Below are 20607 nucleotides of genomic sequence, written 5' to 3' on the forward strand. Positions count from 1 at the left end.
TCATGGCAACTGTATGTAGATACATGTTCAGTTTTATTACAGTGAGATCCACATACACATACAATGTGATTAAGCATGGTATTACAATTTAGAACCAGTTTGGTGCATTCTATATAGGGGCAACCCAACCTGTCAGTGATTTAGAGAGATCTGTGACTTGCATAGTCATTGTTTCTGGCACTATTGGGTAGTCAGTCATTGGGAAGTTAGTGAAGATCATCCAGGTACTCCAAGTCAACTTCATAAAAGTGATAAATGTCACTGTTACATCTTATCCCATCATCACTGTATTATGACTCCGTGGTCTTAAAATAAGTAATAGAAAAGAATGACAAGCAACAATTTTTCTCTAGAATGTAAAGTACAAATGTATAATAATAAAAAACTTCAGTATAGCAAATTAAATCCCAAATAATGCTAAAATTGCAGACACAATTCCTAATAATTAAAGTTCTAAATAAACTTTAGCAGAAATCCAAATTAAATTCAATGCTGGAAGTCTTGATGTGCCTGTGGCGGCCCATGTAGTACCAACAGTTGTTTGTCGGATAACAACACAATCCAAGAATATATTCTTTTTTGAAAATTCAAGTCTCAGTTTCCAAGAATGTTTTTTTTTAATAATCAGAACTTTGTATTTCCAGTGGATAAATAATTTGGCACAGCTAGTGAGATCATTGGCCAATATCATCAAGCAAAGAAAACTTGAGTCACAACAGATGTCCTTAAGCTATGTAACAAAAGAAGAAAACTGAAAAAGGGAAAAAGAGATCATGAAGGAGCTAGAAAATACAGAGAGATAAACAACATGATCAGGAAAAGCATGAAAAAGGCAGAATAATCCCGGATAGAAAGACAACGCTGCAAAATCGAAGACAGTCAGTAGAAATGATAGCAAAATGGCATATCAACTGGTGAAAGATCTCACAGCCCATAAACAAGGGAAAACTGACCACCATCCAAGACAAATCAGGAAAATGCCTCACAGAAGATCAAGAGATCCTCAAGCGATGGACAGAATACTGCTCAGAATTGTACAATGATAAGACCTAAGGAGATCCAGCAGTACTAAATTGCCCTCAGGCAGAAGAAATTGATGATAACCCCATTCTTCGTGAAGAAGTAGAAATTGCAGTTAGGTCACTAAAGAAAGGAAAGTCAGCTGGCGTTGACAACATACCAGCACAGTTCATTCAAGCAGGAGGAGAAGATACAGTCACAGTCCTGACAACAATCTGCAACAAGATATGGCAAACAGGAGAATGGCCCACCACATGGACTCGATCCTTGGTCATTGTGCTCCCCAAGAAAGGAAACCTACAGCTATGCCAAAACTACAAAACCATCAGTCTGATCAGTCACCTGAGCAAAGTCATGCTGAACATAATTCTCAACAGACTAAAGCCTCAATCAGAGAAAATTATTGCTGAAGAGCAGGCAGGCTTCTGATCAGGAAGGAGTACCACAGAACAAATCTTCAATCTCAGACTCCTTGGCAAGAAATACCTTCAGCATCAGCAGAATCTATACCATGTCTTTATAGATTTCAAAACTACCTATGATAGGGTATTGCATGTGGCCTCATGGGCAACTGTGAGGACGTACAGCATCAGCTTTAGCCTGATGCAGGTTGTTGAGCACCTCTATGACAAATCCACCAGTGCTGTCCTCATCAATGGCAGCAGAGGAGATTGGTTTTGAATGACAGTTGGAGTTAGACAGGGATGTATACTGTAGCCTACACTCTTCAACATTTTCCTGGAAAGGATCATGGAGGATGCCTTGCATGACCACAAGGGCACTGTAAGCATCAGAGGAAGAACAATCACCAACCTTCACTTTGCAGATGATATTGATGGTTTAGCAGGAGAGGAAAAAGAACTGGCTGGTTAACTTGGTTGAGCTCATTGATACAACCTCCACAGCATACAGTATGGAGATTAGCTCAAAAAAAAAACAAACTGATGACAAACAACACCAGTGGTAGCAGTGCTGAAATAAAGGTCAGTGGACAGAAGCTGGACAGAAGCTGGAAAGAGTCACAAGCTTCGAGTACTTGGGATCAGTTATCACAGCTGAGGGCTCCAAACCAGAACTGCTTTGCAGGATTGCCCAGACAACAGCAGCAGTAACAAGGTTGAGACCAATATGGAAAGATGCCAATATTGCTTTTGGTCCAAAATCAGGCTGATGTGCTCAATTGTCATATCCATCTTTCTATATGTTTGTGAAACATCGATGCTTACATCAGATCTACAAAGAAGGATTCAAACCTTCAAAATGAGATGCTACCGCAAGATCTTGTGCATCTCATACATTGACCATGTAACCATAAGATACCATGACCACCTTTTATTCCTTTATTACTTTGAACACCTCAAAAGACATCCAGTATTTGGACTTTAACTCCCCATATTCCAGTAATAAGGGAATCAATAAACAGCTTGTTGGGTACACACATCAAAATGTTCATGAACAATGGATCTGCCATGCATTTTCACCCTGGATGTTGTACTGGTGGAACATTTCTGGTCCCCAGTAGGCTGGTTTTGGCTTGCTTCTCTGATGTGTTGATAGAACATATAAAACTACCATGTTGTGGTGTTTTATTTAAATTGTTTAAAAATTCTGAAATTTTCAAAAGTGGTAAATTCCAACTATAAAACAGCATGTGTGGTAGACAACCTTTAACACATTAACCCCTAGTGATGAGTTAACCTGGCAGGAGGTAGTAACCTACTGCAGAGCTTGGTAGTGTCATGGTCATGCATGATACACTAAAGTGGGTGGTATTATAGAAAGGTAGACAGATGTAGCAGTACAATAATACCAAATAATCTGGAAGTTCTAGTTGCACTACAAAAAACATTTTTGGATCTGATTTTTTTCCACCCAAAATTTGCCCATGATCGGAATACGATTTTGTGTCAGGATTTTATACTATTTGGTCTCCGCTTTAAGGCAGACAGATGAACCTTTGTAAAAAGTAGGATAAGATGGGCATTTGGAATAAAGAGTGGTCTCAATACGAAAAAAAGTGTCCATTAAGCAAACAACAAAACAAAAAAACCCAAAAAACTCCAACTTTTACCCTTCTGCTCATGCGCGAGCCAAATAGCCAATGAAAAACGATGTTTCTAACATAACTAGGCATTAGGTTATTGGAAAATCACATGGAAGTTGATGTTTTAGGATGTATTCAAAAATAGCTTTCAAAATGTGTTTCCTACTCGAATTTCAGGCGGAAACGACAAAAAACTCCAGGGGTTAATGTGTTAATACAGATGACTTAAACATTCTCATTCAAGAAAATGAGACAAAATAACTTGTATTCTAAAGCACGCGTCTCTTTGATTTACCTGTCACTTAAATTCAATTGGGTTGTTCCACTTTTGAACCTTACATATGCAAATTAACACAATGGTTCACCCACAGCATTCTTCAAAGATCTTAGCATATCACTCTAGGTGTAGTCAGCCAGTTAAGTAATAGGTTAAATGGTGGTTGTTTATACCTGACCTTTTTGCCTTTTAATTGCCTCTGTGACATCTAGGATAGTTTTACATGAGCTCTAAGCAGGACTGTTTACTGTTTATACATGTTCCATGTTACAGGCATATATTAAGGTGGTAGGTTTTTTGAGCAGGGCATGAGGAGGGTTGTTTGTTTTTTTCCAGAAAATTACTGAAAATCATGTTTTTCGAAACACAGCTGTGTCAGGGGTTTTGGGAGTACAAACAAAAACTTGTGTTTTTTAGAATGACACCTTATGTTACAGTAGGATATTGTATCCCAACAGTGTGGTTAATATATATTTTTCTCATATGTTTAATTATTTTGTCAAAAAATTTCTAGCTATTACATATGCTCTCATAATTTTCATCCTTTGTATAGAACAGTGACAAAATAAACCAAGGAGATTTATTTAGAAAATAACCACAAAACCTAATCAGATTTCTCAGAGCTCTCATAAAAAATTGACAGCTGAAACTTAAGGTAATGTTGACATTTTTTGAAGTCAAAGATTATGGCATTATGTAAAGAAACAGGAAAAAAAAATTAATAAAGATCTATCTTGTCAATTGATCCATCTGTGTATTTGTTTTTGTTTAGCACTTTATTCTTTTATCTATGTCTTTTATTGTGCTAAAATGATTGGAAAAGACAGAAAATTTTGAGAAATTCACTGATATAACCATTTGTTTGCACAGATACTACATGACATTTAGTGGTACTTACAAACATATTTGAACATGCCACAAAAGTATTGTCTTAGCATTCATGCTAAATGCCATTGGTAGTAAAAAAATTAACACTATTTTACTGAGGGGGGAGGATTATGGGAAAAAGTTTGATATTCAAATTTGCATGTAAGGTTTGTTGTTATAGACAACAGGTTAAAGTTTGAGTTTAGTGGTTTAAGTGGCTATAAGTCTATGTTCATTTCATTTTACTTTTGTGAATTTACATGGATTCTTGAGCATATTTTGTATAGTTTATAATACAATTTTTAGCTCACCTGTCCCAGTATTGAATGTGTGGTGTTCATCATCGTCCTGTCAGCAAATGCCAATTTTGATAAAATGGAAATATTTTTGCTTATATCAGTAAGATCTTGGATAAATTCAGTAATCTTGCTAGTGTTGTTTTGGTTTAATGCCATTTTGCAGCAGATATTCAGCTGTAAATGACAGGTGGAGGAAGAACCTGCAAAAATTCTGTATGATGCACCAGTATGTACCAACCTGAAAGCCAATTTTTAAAATTAAACTTGACATTTGATAATGATTGAGATCGACACACACATGCATACTAATGAGGTAATCTTGTATCTGACTGACCGTTTTGCCATTCTGGATACCATATTTCTGATCTGATTTTGATCAGACCTGGAATGCATGCTTATATCATCAATATCACATGATTTTAATTGTTCTTGTTCTAGGGTTTAACGCCATTTTTCAGCACAAGATAGGCTATACATGGCAGCCAGTATAACTGGTGGAGGAAGAACCCTGGAAAACCCAGGGAAGAACCACTAACCCACGAGAAGCTACTGGCAGGCTTTCCCACGTACCCATGCTAGCTGAGCCTTGGACTCGAACCCACGCAGACAGAGGTGAGATGGCAGTGATCCGGAATGGTGAGCGCTTTAGACCACACAGCCACTCTGGGCCCCCATGATTTTAATAATGAGTGAGATCCACATGTACTATAAAAATGATCACGCATCTGATTGTTAAAGTTTGTGATCACCATGGAGGCTATATTTATAAATCAACTTTGATTAGACTTGGAATGAGCAAGATGCACTTATATTAATGAGGTAATCTTCCATCTGACTGAGTTTCTTACCTCAATAGAAGATATATTTTTTTTAAATCTGATTTTGATCAAACTTGAAATATGGGCTTATATAATTAAATCATGGACAATTATAATAATGAGTGAGACCCATGCATATTTGTAAGGTGATCTCACATTTGACTTTCTGAGTTTGTTACCTCTCTGAAGGTGATTAGGAGCAAGATCTATGCATATTAATGAGGTAATCTTTTATCTGATTGAATAAGTTACCAGTATGGAGACCAAATTCCAGTCTGGATTTGTTCCACTTAGGTAAATATAAACTTCTAATTATGATTGTCATAGAGGGGCCCCAGGTGGCCAAGTGGATATAGGTGCTCATCTGTACAGACCACTGACATCTCACCACTGCCAACATGGGTTCAAGTGTCGCGTTTGGCTGACATGGATATTTGAAAAAGCTTGCCAGTAACTTTCAGTGGGTTGGTGGTTCCTCCTGGGGTTTTCTCTATGTTCTTCCTGCACCAAATGTACTGGCGGCCATGTATAGCCTGTCATGTGCTGAAAATGGCATTAAACCCCATAACAACAACAGCAACATAATTGTCTTAGATTCTGTAATTAGTGAGATAAGTAGATATTAATGAGACATTTTGGGTTTATGTCATCAAGATCTTTAGAAATAATTTTGTATCGGAATATAGTAAAATAGGTCAAATCAACCGGATATAAAATTTGGGAGATAGTATTCTTACATAATTGCATAAACCTGCTTAATAAAATGGTCACTGCTATGTCTTGGAGGCAGGTGAGCAATGACAGGTCCACTTTGGAATCACATTAATTTTTACAATTTATAGTTAAAAGTATGACTTTAAAGCCTTTATTTTATGTGTGCTCAATCAGGTCAAAGGTTTGAAATGGCTTTTGGTACTGTAAGGCCTGCTTTGTGATTGCTTTCAGGAGACAAACCACTTTTTGTATAATCCACACTAAATATGAAAGATGCATTTAGTTTTAACCTCATCAGCTTATCTATCAGCTTATCTATCTGTACATCCGTCTGTTCTTCCCTCCATCATACCTTGGTTTTGTTATGCATTCCTTTGCATGAATTTTGCAGGTACTTTAATTTATAAAGTTTTTTAGTTTAGTGTGTGGATCAATCTTGGAGAGAATTAAAATGTCATGCCAAAAGTAGGTGTTCATGGCCTTCATTCAATGATTTCTTTACCTTTGGCATATGGTCATTGTCATACACAGTGCACTGTCATGTGACTTTTTGTCTATGGATCCATTATATTGAGTATTAAATCATATTAAAAAGTAGCTCTCTGATGCCTACACTTCACTGATGAATGTTTCTCAAGTAGTTTTGCCATTTGGGTTATGTACCTTTTTGTACTTTTTTGTGCATACTTTGTGGTATGTTAGACACCATCTTTCCAAATAGTAGGTCACTGTCATCCATGTTTTGCACCATTGATTTTTTTTCAAGACTTGTTTAAAATCAATGTGTTGTGCACCATTGATTTAACAGGTACATTCATATGCCTGTTCATTGATTATGGTGAATAGCAATAAAGTAAATCACAGTTTTGTGTACAATACATAATTCACCTGCTTCTATTATTCCAAAACTAAATGCCTAACTGATTATATTCCATTTGGCACGCTATTCTGTTGGCAAGGTTTTATGATGATAAACCATTAGTATGAAAAAAGTCTCGTAAAAAGGTTATTTCCTTATTAATGGAACAGCTTGATCTTTATCGGAGATTATGTTTATTGGCACAGGTGTACAAGCAAGTTATGCAGTCTTATGACAGCACTTGTTGATTCCTTTTATCTTGAAGTCCAAGCATTCTTCCATCTTGAAACAGTCCTTTGCATTTATTCACAATGTGTTGAGCATATCCAAATGAGCTTTCATCCTGGGAGAAGCACCAACATTTGACCAGCCTGACCAGAAAGACAAAAATGAAAAAGGAATAGAAATTCATTACTGACAGTTGGATATCAGATTCATGCTTTGCTGACATGTTATGTATAGTGGAAAACAGTTTTATTACAAGCATTTCCTCTTCACAGTTTTCACTTTCATTCTTGACTACAATATTAAGTTATAAGGGCAGATTATACCAATGTTATTTAAATTTAAAAGTTTAAAAGTTTTTTTCCTTTGAGTGAGAAAGGTAAACCTAAAACTTCAGCATGATTTTGTTTTCTTTTATTAACAGGGTGGATAAAAAGAGAGATAAATTGGAAAGGAAGGTATTAGACAGTCAAGAGAGGGCATTTTGGGATGTACATAGACCTGTTGTAAGTATTTATTGTCATAAATTTATTACTATAAACAGATTACACTGCTTTTAAATACTGTGTTAAGTATTTTTAATTTGCATTGTTTGTTAGTTAATTTTTTCATTTTTGTTAGTTTAGTTTTTTTCTTTTCTATTTCACTGTATGCTATGGATAATTGTATTTTGGACCTGACCTTATCCAAAATCATGTTCATTTTATGCCTGACCTGAATCATTCATTTTATTCTGTAAACAACTAATGCATAGCTAATATTTTCTCTTTAAATATGGGTTAAATATTAGGATTATTATCTTTGCCTGCATCAGTGATATTGTGTTTACCATGTTCTTTATAATAATTTTAGTAATAGACCTTCTAATTATAACAAATATATAATCTTGTAAACATTTGGAACCTTCCATTATGCAATTTTCCATAAAGTAATAGTTTTGTTTTTTTAAACAACATTAATTGTAACCTGAAGTCAAGTAGAGGACTATGCAATCTTGTTTTTCTAGAAAATATTTATTCATGCTTTAAGATCTGAGCAGTATTATTTTTGTGTCCAGTATTTTGTTTGGGCTGGAATTTATTTATCAAAATTATTAAATTCAAGTGTTTCTTCTCAGAAAATACAAACTGCAAAAAAATAACATTTTTGGAAATAGAGACTTGGATTTATAGTGAAATTTCAAACAAGGATATATTCTTGGATTGTATTATTGTGATTCAACAAAAGACTGTTGGCACATCACAGGCCAACATAGGCACATCAAAACTTACTTTGTTGGATTTATTTTAGAATACAACTAAAAAGTTATTTCAGAACTTTAATCATTAGCACTTATGTTTGAAATTCTCAGATTATTTCGATTTCATAATACCATAAGTTCTCTTTACAATTTTCGCTTTGTATTCTTGGGAAATATATTATTTGTTGAACTTAAGAAAGCTTGTTCCTTCTATCTTTTCTATTACTTATTTTAAGGCCATAGAGTCATAATATAAAATTGAGGGCTCATCCGGCATACATATTTATCTAAATTATTTCAGATTACTTTGTTTTTCAAATTTAAATTCCCCTTGATTTTGAACTTTTCAAATCCCTGATATTATTTCATGTTTTAGAATTTCTTTGTGTGAAACCAACAAGCTTTTACAATGTCATCTCAAATAGAGAATTTTACTTCAAATTCTACCCAGGAACAGTTAGACTCCTTGAAAAAGATGAATTGCTCCAGCTTGCCAGAAAATATGCTTTCTCTGCGTGAAAGGGTTCTTTAACAAAGCAAGAACAACAAAAAACATTTTGGTCCAATATTTGGTAGAAAAGAATATTTTGGATAAGAGGGTTTTGGACTTGATTAGTGAGTCTCCATCTGGCTCTGTACATGTTATGGAATTGAAATTAAATTACAGTAATGAAATAGAGTTCACAAAGCTTGAGTTTCAAGCAAAACAGATGCAATTGGTGAAAGAGGAAAGAGAGACAAATTCAATTGCAGTTGCAGAAAGAGGAAGGAAAGAGAAAGAAAAGGTAGACTATTGCAAATAAAGATGCAGTCTGAAAAAGAAGAGAGAGAACTACAGAGAAAAATAGAAAAGGAAGAAGGGGAATTTCAATTTAGATTAAAGGATTGAGGGCTGGAAAGTGAAAAGCACAGTCCAACTTTTTACACACAAGTTCAGGTTTTGAAGTTACTAAAAATATTAGGTTAGTGTCCCCATCAAAAGAAAAAGTAGATGAATGTTTCTCTCATTTTGAAAATTTTGTTGAAAATTTAAAATGACCAAAAGACACTGTTATTACAGCAAGATGTTGATTATGGTCTGGTTAAGGAATGTATCTTAAAGGGTGAGTTGATACCTTAGGCTTATTGACAAAAGTTCAGGAACTATAAAAAGAAACTGGTCATATCCCTGTAGAATTCGCAAGAGAAAAAGAGCAGTTATTTGTTAGATGGTGCATAGCCAAGAAAGTTGCTCAGGATTGTGAAAATCTCAGACAACTCATATTAGTTGAAGAGTTCAAGAATTGCATCCCTAGTGATGCTAAGACTTACCTTGATGAGCACATAGTTGAAACTTTAGAAAATGCTGCTCATATAGGTGATGAGTATTCTTTAGCTCATAAAGTTTCTTCTGTCAGTAAGTTTTCCACTGAGCAGTCTTCTGGTAAAAAACTATTCAGCCTGTTATGAGCACTTTCAAATCTCAATCTGGTTCACCTTCTAGAAATCAAGTTGGTGATAAGATTGATTAGAAATCCTTGTCTTGTCCTATGTGCACCTGTAGCAAGAAGAAATGGCACATTATTTCTGATGGCTACAAATTGAAAAATAAGTAATAGTATCATGACAGATATATTCCAAATGCTCTTATTAGTAAGAGGTCACAGTCACAGTAATGCATTACAAACGTAGAAAGAAAATCAGCAATTTAAATTATATCATTTATACTCCTTGGAGGCCAAAACAAAAACAACTTTGCTATACAAGTATGTTTAAGAAGTATGTTGATCGAAATAGCCAGGTTAATCATGCAGTCAGTTTAATTATACCTGTCCCACACAGTGTGGATTTAAGCAATGGAATGCAGCCAGACCATAGAGACTTTGGTGTAGCCCGTATTTGGAATTTAGAAATTATGAATAATCTGGACCAGAAACTTTCACATCTGCATCAACAAGAAAAGAATGAAATAAAACAGCTATTACTTGTATATGAGCACATGTTTATATGGTCTTGCACAAACAAATCGTATATAACATATCATTGAAATTGTAGATTCCACACCTGTGAAACAGCATCTGTACAGGATGAACCCTCTCAAACAGGAATGTTTGAAAAATAAAATCTCATTATTTGCTGGAGAATGATTTCATAGAACAGAGTAAAAGTCACTGGAGTTCACCTTGTAGTCTTGTAACAAAACCAGATAAACTTTCTGCATGTGCACAAAATATAGAAAGGTGAACTGTATGACCAAACAGATTAATTTCCACTGCCAAAAATTGATGACTGCATTGATAAAATTGGAAGTGCAAAATATGTCAACAAATTTGAATTTTTATAAGGATTCTGGCCAAATTTATGGAGGGAAAGGGCAATGGAAATTTTGGCATTCATAACTCCAGATGGACTTAATCAATATAAGGTGATGCCATTTAGGATGAGAGGTTTGCCTTGTACTTTTCAACATTTAATGAATATGATTACATCTGGTCAGCCTAACTGTGAGGCTTACATCGATGATGTCATCAATGACAATGATACCTGGAAAGGTTGCTTAGGGATAATTCGGAAATTATTTGACAGACTGATTGATGTTAAATTGACTATTAATTTCTCCAAAAGTGAGTTTTGCCATGCTTGTGTTACATTTCTAGGATATATTGTGGAACATGGACAGGTTAAACCTATGGATGCTAAGGTCAAGGCTATCTCAGAATTCTCTGTGCCTATCATTATAAAGTAACTGATGCGATTTGTATGGTATGACTGGAATCCTCAGAAATTTTTCCATAATTGCTGAACCCGAGACAAATTTGTTAAGTAGAGAAACCAAGTTTCATTGGTCTGAAGAATGTCAGGAGGAATTTGATCAGTTAAAGACCTTACTTATGAGTGCACCAATTCTTTCAACTCCAAATTTCAATCAATTAACATATCTGTTGATGCAAGTGATATTGGGATAGGTGCAGCATTGATTCAAGAAGACAAACCATATATGCCAACCAGTATGCTTTTGGCATAATCATTATGCTTTTTTTCACAAAATTACATGTTATGCTAGTCTGTATATGGATTATGCTTTTTTTGATACATTAAAAAAATAAAGCAATGAAAAACGTTTTTGTCATTTTTATTATCATCTCTTTAATTCCACTTATATAAATTTGAAAATATTCTTAAAAAGGCAAATGCTGTGTAAGAATAGCAAAAGTACTTTCCTTATTTGCTATTTATAGAAACTGTATATGACCCATTTCCAAGAAAAGAGACAGGTTTCTTCCAATGTGAACTTTGCCTAACAGATTAATTTATTGATAAGCTGGGTAGTTAGTTAACAAGTCTATACTTTTAAAGCAAATATTAGAGCAGATGGATCTTTTTAAACTTCAAAACATGTCAGATCAGAAAAAAAAGACAAATCAACACAGCTTTACAAACTTTAAAAGAAGAATATGAGAGTAATGTAATACAGCAACCTGTACACCTTAACGTGATCATAGCAGAATTACAGTTCACAATCATTCACCTGTACACTACCGGTAGTGGAGGTGAGTGCTGAATATAAACAGTTTTTCAGTATATTTTTTGTTTGTATTCTAGTTCTATATCCATATAGATTTTGCCTTTTGTGATAAGAATTTTGAGCAGCTGCAAAACCTGGTTAGTAGTAAAAATGTATCTCTTTTCATTCAGGCTGTAATTCTGGCATGTAATATATAGATTATATACCAGGGCCGAGTAACATGGAATGAATTGCCCACTAAACTTAGACACAAAGACACAGTGATCCCATTCAAGAGTGCTCTCAAAACTCACTTATTTTGACTGCAAGAACAAACTTAAAGACCTAATAATGTTTCCTACCTTAAATATTCTCAGCATGTTTTTTTTATGTTTTCTAATTTCATGGTGTTTGTTTTTGTAATCATATCATTATATGTTTTTTTATCTTATAGGTGTTGTCTAATGTTGTAAAGCGCTTAGAGCTTCTAAAGATTAGGCACTATACAAAGTCCTCATTATTATTACACTTTTTATGCCCAAAGTACACTTTTTTGCCACTTATAATAGTTATAATTTAGCTTATACATCTTTGGTGATTTGGTATGTATGCAAAAACAGTATAGAGTATCCAGTGTATATTTTTCTAAGAAATTAAACAAGGACCAGAGAAATTGTTTCACAATCAAGAAGGAATGTTTGGCTTTGATATTGACTTTGCAACACTTTGAAGTGTATAATAATTCTGCTTCTTCTCCAGTTATTGTATTTAGTGATCACAACTGCCTTACTATTGACAAGATGAAAAACTAAAATCAAGATCATTAAGGTGGAGCTTGATGTTGCAGGAATACAATATTGACACAAGGCACATAAAGGGAAAGACAATCTAATAGCCAATGCAATTTCACATATATAGATATATTGTATTGTTTCATGTATACTTTGTCATTTATAAGATTTCCTCTTGTGAAAATCTTTGTAGTAACATGTACACTTGACCAATTAAAAGAAAGCTTTATTTAATAAATCTTTCTTTTTCTTATGAAGGGAGCTGTTTTATATTTAATTCATTATGTTTGTTAATTGTTTTAATTTTACATTTCATTATTTGTTATGAATAACTGTATTTTGGTCTTGATCTTGTCCAAAATCAACTTCATTTTATACCTGATCTCAATCATAGATTTATTTTTAATTTTGTAAAAAACTAATACATAGCTAATATCTTCTGTATGAGCATGTATTAACTATTAGGATCGTTATTTTTGACTGAGTAAAGAACATTGTGTTTTCCATGCTCTTTATTGTAATATTAGTAATAGACCTTCTAATTATAACAAAGATTTTACTTGTAAACATTTAGAACCTTCCAGAATGAAATTTTCCATTAGGTAATATTTGTTTTCGAAAATGCTAATTGTGACCTGAGGTCAAGTAGAGGACTATATAATCTTATTTTTCTAGAAAAGTTATTTATTTGTGCTGTAACATCTGAGCAAAATCAATTGTACTATAGTTGTGTATTTAATCAATTCAAGTGATTCCTCTCTGAAAATACAACATACCCATAAAGAACATTCTTGGAAATAGAGACTGGGATTTATTGTGAAATTTAAAATAAGGATATATTCTTGGATTGTATTATTGTGATTCAACAAATGACTGTTGGCACATCACTATGACACAGGCCACAACAGGAACATCAACACTTACAGAATTGGATTTATTTTAGGATAACACTAAAGTTTCTTCAGAACTTTTATCATTAGGACTTGTGTTTGAAATTCTAGGATTAATTGGGATTTAGTTTGCAATAAGACAAGTTCTTTTTACATTTTTCACTTTTTATTATAGGAAATAAATTATTTGTTGAAAGTTGCAAAGTTTATTAATTCTCACTCTTTTCTAATAATTATTTTAAGACCATAGAGTCATATTAACAGGAATGCTTGTTTTGCATCAACTCACTTCTATTTCCCAGATGTCTTTTATGGTTTCCTAAGGCCTACTTAATTTGTTTGCAGGTTTCTGATACCAACTTAATATGCAAACTGACTCCAAATAGAGGCCAACCCAGAAGTGGTTTCTACATGTGATCAATTATAAATTTAGTCCAACTACAAATAACATATATCCTGATCTGTCATCACATAATGCACCAGCAGATTAGGATATATGTTGTGTGTTCTCTAATTACTCCTAACAAACCACATAAACCCAGATCTACTGGCATAGTATGTGGTGGCAGACCTGGGTCTGTGCAGTTTGCAGTTGGACTATGATTGTGAATGAGTAAGATATATGTGGTAATTTTATAAAATCAGCATTTCACAGGAATTCCATCCATGTTTGCATTTCGTTTATAATCTTGGCATCTTTTATGGTCTCAGAGACCCATTTTTATTTAGCATTTCTCTTTTATTCATTATTTTCATTCCTTTTCACTGAAAAAAGCATTTACCAAAGTTACTGTTTGCCATTTCAAGACTATTAAAGGGGTTGTGAACTATTGCTTCCATATATTGTAGAATTTAATTAAAGCATAACTGCAACTGCACCAAGTATTAAAAAAATAGTTGTAGAGTATTTGTGTGCAATTTCTTTTTTCTTGTTCCATTTTATTCAGAGACAATCACTGGTGATGATGCAATAACAGCAGTGCTTTTTCTGTCTGCCTTGACATGAATAATAAATAATACAGTTTGTAAGAGGTGCAAAAGTTTAAATTTAGAAAATCTGATTCTCACTTATCATGAAAAAGGGTTTTTGACAGAGGAAATTTAGTGGCAACTTGAAATAATTGATTCATTTGTGATTTATTATTCTGTGGTCTGTGTTTTGCATTTGTACTCCTGTTTTCTTCTAAATGCAATCATCATTTTGTTTGTGTTCAGTAATCATTCTGTATTGCATTTCCTTTGTGTTCATTCTGCATTCCATTTGCATTCTGTTTTCATGTCACTAGTTAAATTATCAGTTTTAGGGGCAGTACCTAATTAGAAGGGTTCTTGATCGGTTCAGTACTTACATTATAAGGACATTTTTCCACTGCACAGTGTCAACCTTAACAACAACTTTATAGAAAAAGATATGTCATTATTTTAAGTGTTTTCAATTTGGTTTTCTGAGGATTTGGTAGTTGTGATTAATATTTGTAAATATTGAATTCCATTCTTTGATTGCTTTGGGGATAAGCTAAATTAGTAACTGTCAGGTCATGTGTATGGTATCAGATCAGCATAGTCATGTTGATTTCTGCTGGTTTGTTTTGGTTTGATTAGTTGGGCAGGATATTTTTGTTTTGTTTTCCAGACCCTTGTAGAAACAAATTAATCAGTGTTCCAGTCTACATTGTTTTAATTATTTCCAAGACAACTTATTCAGTATTGAGGTCATACTTCCTGGAGGTGTAATGCGTAATTAAATGTAAAATAAAAGTGGCTGCTAGCTTGTGGCATTTTTAAATTTCATCTTTTAAAACCTGTGAATGGAAGTCCCAAACTGTACAAAATTATTCTTAAAAAGGGCTAAAGTATGATTTACTTTTTTACATAATGTTTTAGTGATTGTGACCCCTAAATACTGTATTTACTTTTGGTATTTTAAAGTAGTACCTGCCAATGAATATGACATAATGGTTGTATGGCAGATCTTTCAGTGTTTGTTTAGTGGTAAGAATTTTATTCAAAGCATGGGACGTAGTGTTGAAGTGTGGAGAATATGCATAAGAGTCTTCACTCAACCACTGAGGAGGAAAACGATGATCAGAGTTTTACAGCTGAAGAGAGCTAGGAGCAGCAAGTGTGACTTTGAAACGTTTGCTGGTGTTAAGTGTGCTACTGGTCATTAGTGGATTAGTTGAATTGAACCTAAGACTGGGTAGGTCTGACTTACTTGGTAAACAAAAGCAGTCCAGATTATCAGTTACTAATTCAAGGGATGCTGGTCTTACTTCTAAATCAACATCTGTACCTGGAATGGAGATTGGGAAGGCTGGAATGAAGATTGGGAAGGCTGGAATGGAGATTGGGAAGGCTGGAATGGAGACTGGGAAGGCTTTGCAGGCTATTCATCAAGAGCAAAGTGCCATAAACAAAAACTATTCTGATCTTAGCTCCCCAGATACAGAAAATGAATAGCAAATTACGTGAACAAAACATGAAACTATGAGATAAAATGAGACAAAAAGAGTAATAAATTTTGAGAGTAAACTTAATGAGATTAAAGCTCCAAGTAGACATGAAAATTTGCTAATAGTGGGCTTGAGGGCATTAACAGAGAAACCAGCAAAATGCTGGAGCATATGGTGAGTTTTTTTCAGGACACTCTTAATAACCAGAATATAAATGCGGTGCCAATTTAGAGAGCATCTGCTCTAAAACGTTTAAGCTGGAATATTGAAGGGGTCTCTAAGTATAAAGACATTGTGCAATTTGTAAACTTTTATAACAAATTTTAATATTTTAGGTTTTTGTGAAACATGAGGGGGCATGAATGATTCCTTTTGGGTTACGCTGACTTTATCACAGTTAAAAGACAGCGAGGAAAATGAAGAATCTGGCTTTGTTGGGGGGGAAAAGGTTGTGAAAAGAATCTTTGAATCTTTCATAGATTGGATAGTATTACATTTCCTATTTGCCTCAGAACAAAGAAGTGTGGATTTTATTCTTATATATGCATATGTCTCACCACAAGAATCTCCAGTATATAGTTGTCTTGAAGAAAATAAATTACCTTTTTGCATAAAAAGATTGATTTGATAAAAAAAGCTCAGTGTCCTGATGTAAGTTTTCTACTGGCATGCAATTTTAATGCATGCACAAAAAGTTTATACAATTTTATAACCGATGATACTTTGCAATATGTATTTAGAAATTATATTTATTATAGAAATGATGCCTTTACATTATCGAGAAATAATAGAGATGACCAGTTAAATACATTTGGAATATCTCTGAAAGATATGTGTAGAGTATACTGTTTGCATATTATAAATTGCAGATTGTATGATGATGTTGCTGGCAATTTTACATGCATAGCTTATAATGGGAAAAGTGTAGTAGATTACATTTTATGTTCTCCAAATATATTTAATTGTGTGACAAGTTTTGGAGTTGGGGAGCAAGATTACTCTTCATATTTTCTATTTTACTGGTCATTGAGAGTGCAAATGACAGAGGCAAATGGGGAACAGTTACATTGATTTGAGATGGATAATGTGAGCTATTTTAATCTTAAAAATGAGCATACGGAAGCTTTTAGCAACTATTTAACAATACTGTTAGCTTTCAGGCAGTGAAGGAAGATATAACCAATCTGCAAAATATAAATACAGATGATTCTTTGAAACAATTTAGTTCTTTCATTCAAATGCTCTTTTCCACTATGAATAAAAAAGTAAATTCAAGTGAATTCCATCCTAAAACACAAATGCAGCCACCTAGGTGGGACAGAGAATGTGGAAAGTCAAAATAAAAAATATGTACGATTACGTATATTCTGGCTTTCTAGTTTCAGTACTTGTCTGAGGGATTTTAGATCATTGTGTAGGTTCAAGAAAAAACACTTTCAGTTATGTCCAAGGGAGAAAATAACAAAGTACAAAACAGACCTATGTTTATTTAGAACATTTGAAAACAAGAATTGTTTAAAAATGACACAGAAAATATCTCAAAAATGGTTTGTCACAAGTATTTTAGAAAGCTCCTACAATATGAAAACCTGTGAATAGTAATCTTGACAACAGTGATGATGATACTATTGTATCGGACACTGACAATAACATATATCTTCTCAAAAGCAGGACAAAATTGCAAAATCATTTTATATGCTATATCAGAGGAAAATGAAATGAAAATGAAATGGAAAATTCTTTCAAATCAGAATGATTATCAAGAAGGCTCGGAATCCATACTTTTTACATTTCTTCTGTACTACTGATGATACAGGATGAGAATTTCCTGTCAAATGTTTTCCACGGAATTCTCTTTACTAATTGTAAATTATTTGAAAGGAAAATCTCTGAAATATTAGCATACACATTTCATAATGAATCATCACATTTGTATTTAGTAGATTAGTTATATCTAAGCTGCATTTATTTTTGGATGTCATGTATTGAAAACAGTATTGATGAAGTTTATATATTTCTTAGAGATAAGTGTAATTCTGAGTTATATTTAACAGATGATAACATACTTTTGGGAATTAAAAATTGATCAGAATTTGAGATCATGAATGTTTGCTTAATTTTAATTTTCTTTTCAAAGTAAACAGTATTGTTATGACATTGTGGTCCAAACAAAGTAACAGAAAAGAATGAAAACCAACAAGTTTTGTAAAATTCAACAAATAATTTATTTCTCTAGAATACAAAGGTGAAAAATTTAAGAACTTACAGTTTTGTGAATTATGTGGCAAATAATCCTAGAATTTCTAGCACAAGTCCTAATATTTAAAGTCCTAATAAACTTTAGAGGTAGTCCAAGACTGAGAGTGTTGATGTGCCTGTGATGGCCTGTGTCATGGTAATATGCATACAGTCTTTTGTTGAATCACAATAATATATCCTTAACACATTAACCCCTAGTGACGAGTTTATGTGGCAGTAGGTAGTAACCTACTGCCGAGCTTTGTAGCGTCAAGGTCATGTATGATACACTAAAGTGGGTGGTATTATAGAAAATTAGACAGATGTAGCTCTACAATGATATCAAATATTCAGGAAGTTTTAGTTGTACTACAAAATACAGAGTGAAAAAACTCATTGTTTGCACCTGATTTTCTTTTCCGCCCAAAATTTACCCGTGGTCAGAATCTGATTTGGTGTCTGGATTTTAGACCTTTTTGTCTCAGATCTAAGGCAGACCGATATGAACTGCAAAAAGACAGATGAACCTTTGCAAAAAGTAGAATAAGATGGGCATTTGGAATAAAAAGTGGTCTCAATACGAAAATAATGGGTCTGTTAAGAAAAAAAAGAAAAGAACTCCAACTTTTACCCTTCTGCTCATGTGCAAGCCAAATAGCCAATGAAAAAATGATGTTTCTAACACAACAAGGCATTATGTTATTGGAAAATCACCTGGAAGTTGCTTTCTTAGGATTATTTCAGAAATAGCTTTCAAAATGTGTTTCCTACTCGAATTTCAGGCGAAAACGACAAAAACCTCCAGGGCTTAATGTGTTAACTGAATTTCACTTTAATTTCCAGTTAATGTCTCTTTCCAAGAATATAGCTTTAGATGATGATTAGTTTGTATTTCCAGTGAATAAATTTATTTAATAAATTCCAGGCCAGTGAACTGCTAGACATGACAATAAAACATCTGATTCTGCTCAGATCTTAAAGATTGAATTATTTAATAATTTCTAGAAAAACAAAATTATGTAGTCCTCAGCCTGATCTTGGGTCACAATTAATATTTTCTAAAAGGAACTATTACCTGATGGAAAATTTCATTCTCGAAGGTTCCAAATGTAAACAAGATAAAATCTTAGTTATAATTCAAGCTCTGTTTCTAACATATAATATAAAATGTAGTAAACAACTGGTAGACCCAGCATTTTGTGGGGAATTTCCAATATTCTGGACTCACATTGAGCTAAAGATGTTTACAAAACTAAAATCAGTGATTTAGGTTAGGTAGAAAATTAACTTGATTTTGGACAATGTCAGGTCCAAAATATAATTATCCACATCTCACATACACACACATACATACATAATACATACATATATACATACATACATGCATGCATGCATCCATGCATACATGCATGCATGCATGCATACATACATACATACATACATACATACATATATCTAATAAAATTATAGAATTATATTCTTTTCATTTGTACCCCTCAGCAAAGCTAACAAAAGTAAGAGGATGGTGGGAGAAGATTCAAGTGACTGACAGTTATTTAGTAATCAGTCAAATAATAAAATAATATTAACATAACTTAGAGTACAGTGCTTTTTAATCCATATATTACTGGATTGTGATATCAGTCCCCTGATTTTAATTTAATATTACCGGTAGTTCTGTACAATAAAATGTTATCATTCCTGCAACAGTTTTTCTGTTCAAAATACAATTATCCACTTCACACACACACACACACACACACATATATATATATATATATATATATATATATATATATATATATATATATATATATATATATATATATAATAAAATTATAGAATTATATTCCATTCATTTGTACCCCTCAGCAAAGCTAACAAAAATAAGAGGATGGTGGGACAATATTCAAGTGACTGACAGATAAAATAATAATAATAATAATAATAATATTAACATAGCTTAGAGTAAAGCCCTCCGCTCTGGACTGTGATATCAGTCCCCTGATTTTAATTTAATATTCTGTATGATAAATGAATTTATTCCTGTAACAGTTTTTCTGTTCACAGATTCATATTGTCTTGAACAAATACTTTGTTTACTGTGTTATTGTACCCAAATATCTTACGTGTTTATGTGATCTAGGTTTAGATGTGGATTTTTAACACATAGCTTATAGTTTATTCAAATATAAACTTTAGGTGATATTGTAACACATAACAGATATTGTATTTGAAATATGAACTGTTGGCTACTTATGGGTACTGATGCATAACAGTGTATCGCCTTGGTTGAACTGTTAAGGGGACATTCCTTGTGTTTCTTTTCCTCAGTGGTATTCAGTTTATGAGAATTTATAAACTTTTGGGTGACACCAGCATTTTCGC

At 33.3% G+C, this 20607-nt stretch overlaps 1 protein-coding gene across 6 annotated transcripts in view; it reads left to right on the top strand.

Annotated features, from left to right (window-relative positions):
- The window catches only part of LOC149804709 (regulator of G protein signaling 7-like), a 294195-nt gene that overhangs the window by 157376 nt on the left and 116212 nt on the right, over positions 1–20607 (top strand). For all 6 annotated transcript variants that reach the window (XM_089943319.1, XM_089943310.1, XM_089943302.1 and 3 more), the window contains one exon: positions 7548–7629. In XM_089943319.1, coding sequence (XP_089799445.1) covers positions 7548–7629 — 82 coding nt within the window. The remainder of the gene's footprint in view (positions 1–7547; positions 7630–20607) is intronic.

Source organism: Sinohyriopsis cumingii, chromosome 2 (genome assembly GCF_028554795.1).
Source record: "Sinohyriopsis cumingii isolate HCF-2022 chromosome 2, ASM2855479v2, whole genome shotgun sequence".
NCBI classification, from domain to species: domain Eukaryota; kingdom Metazoa; phylum Mollusca; class Bivalvia; order Unionida; family Unionidae; genus Sinohyriopsis; species Sinohyriopsis cumingii.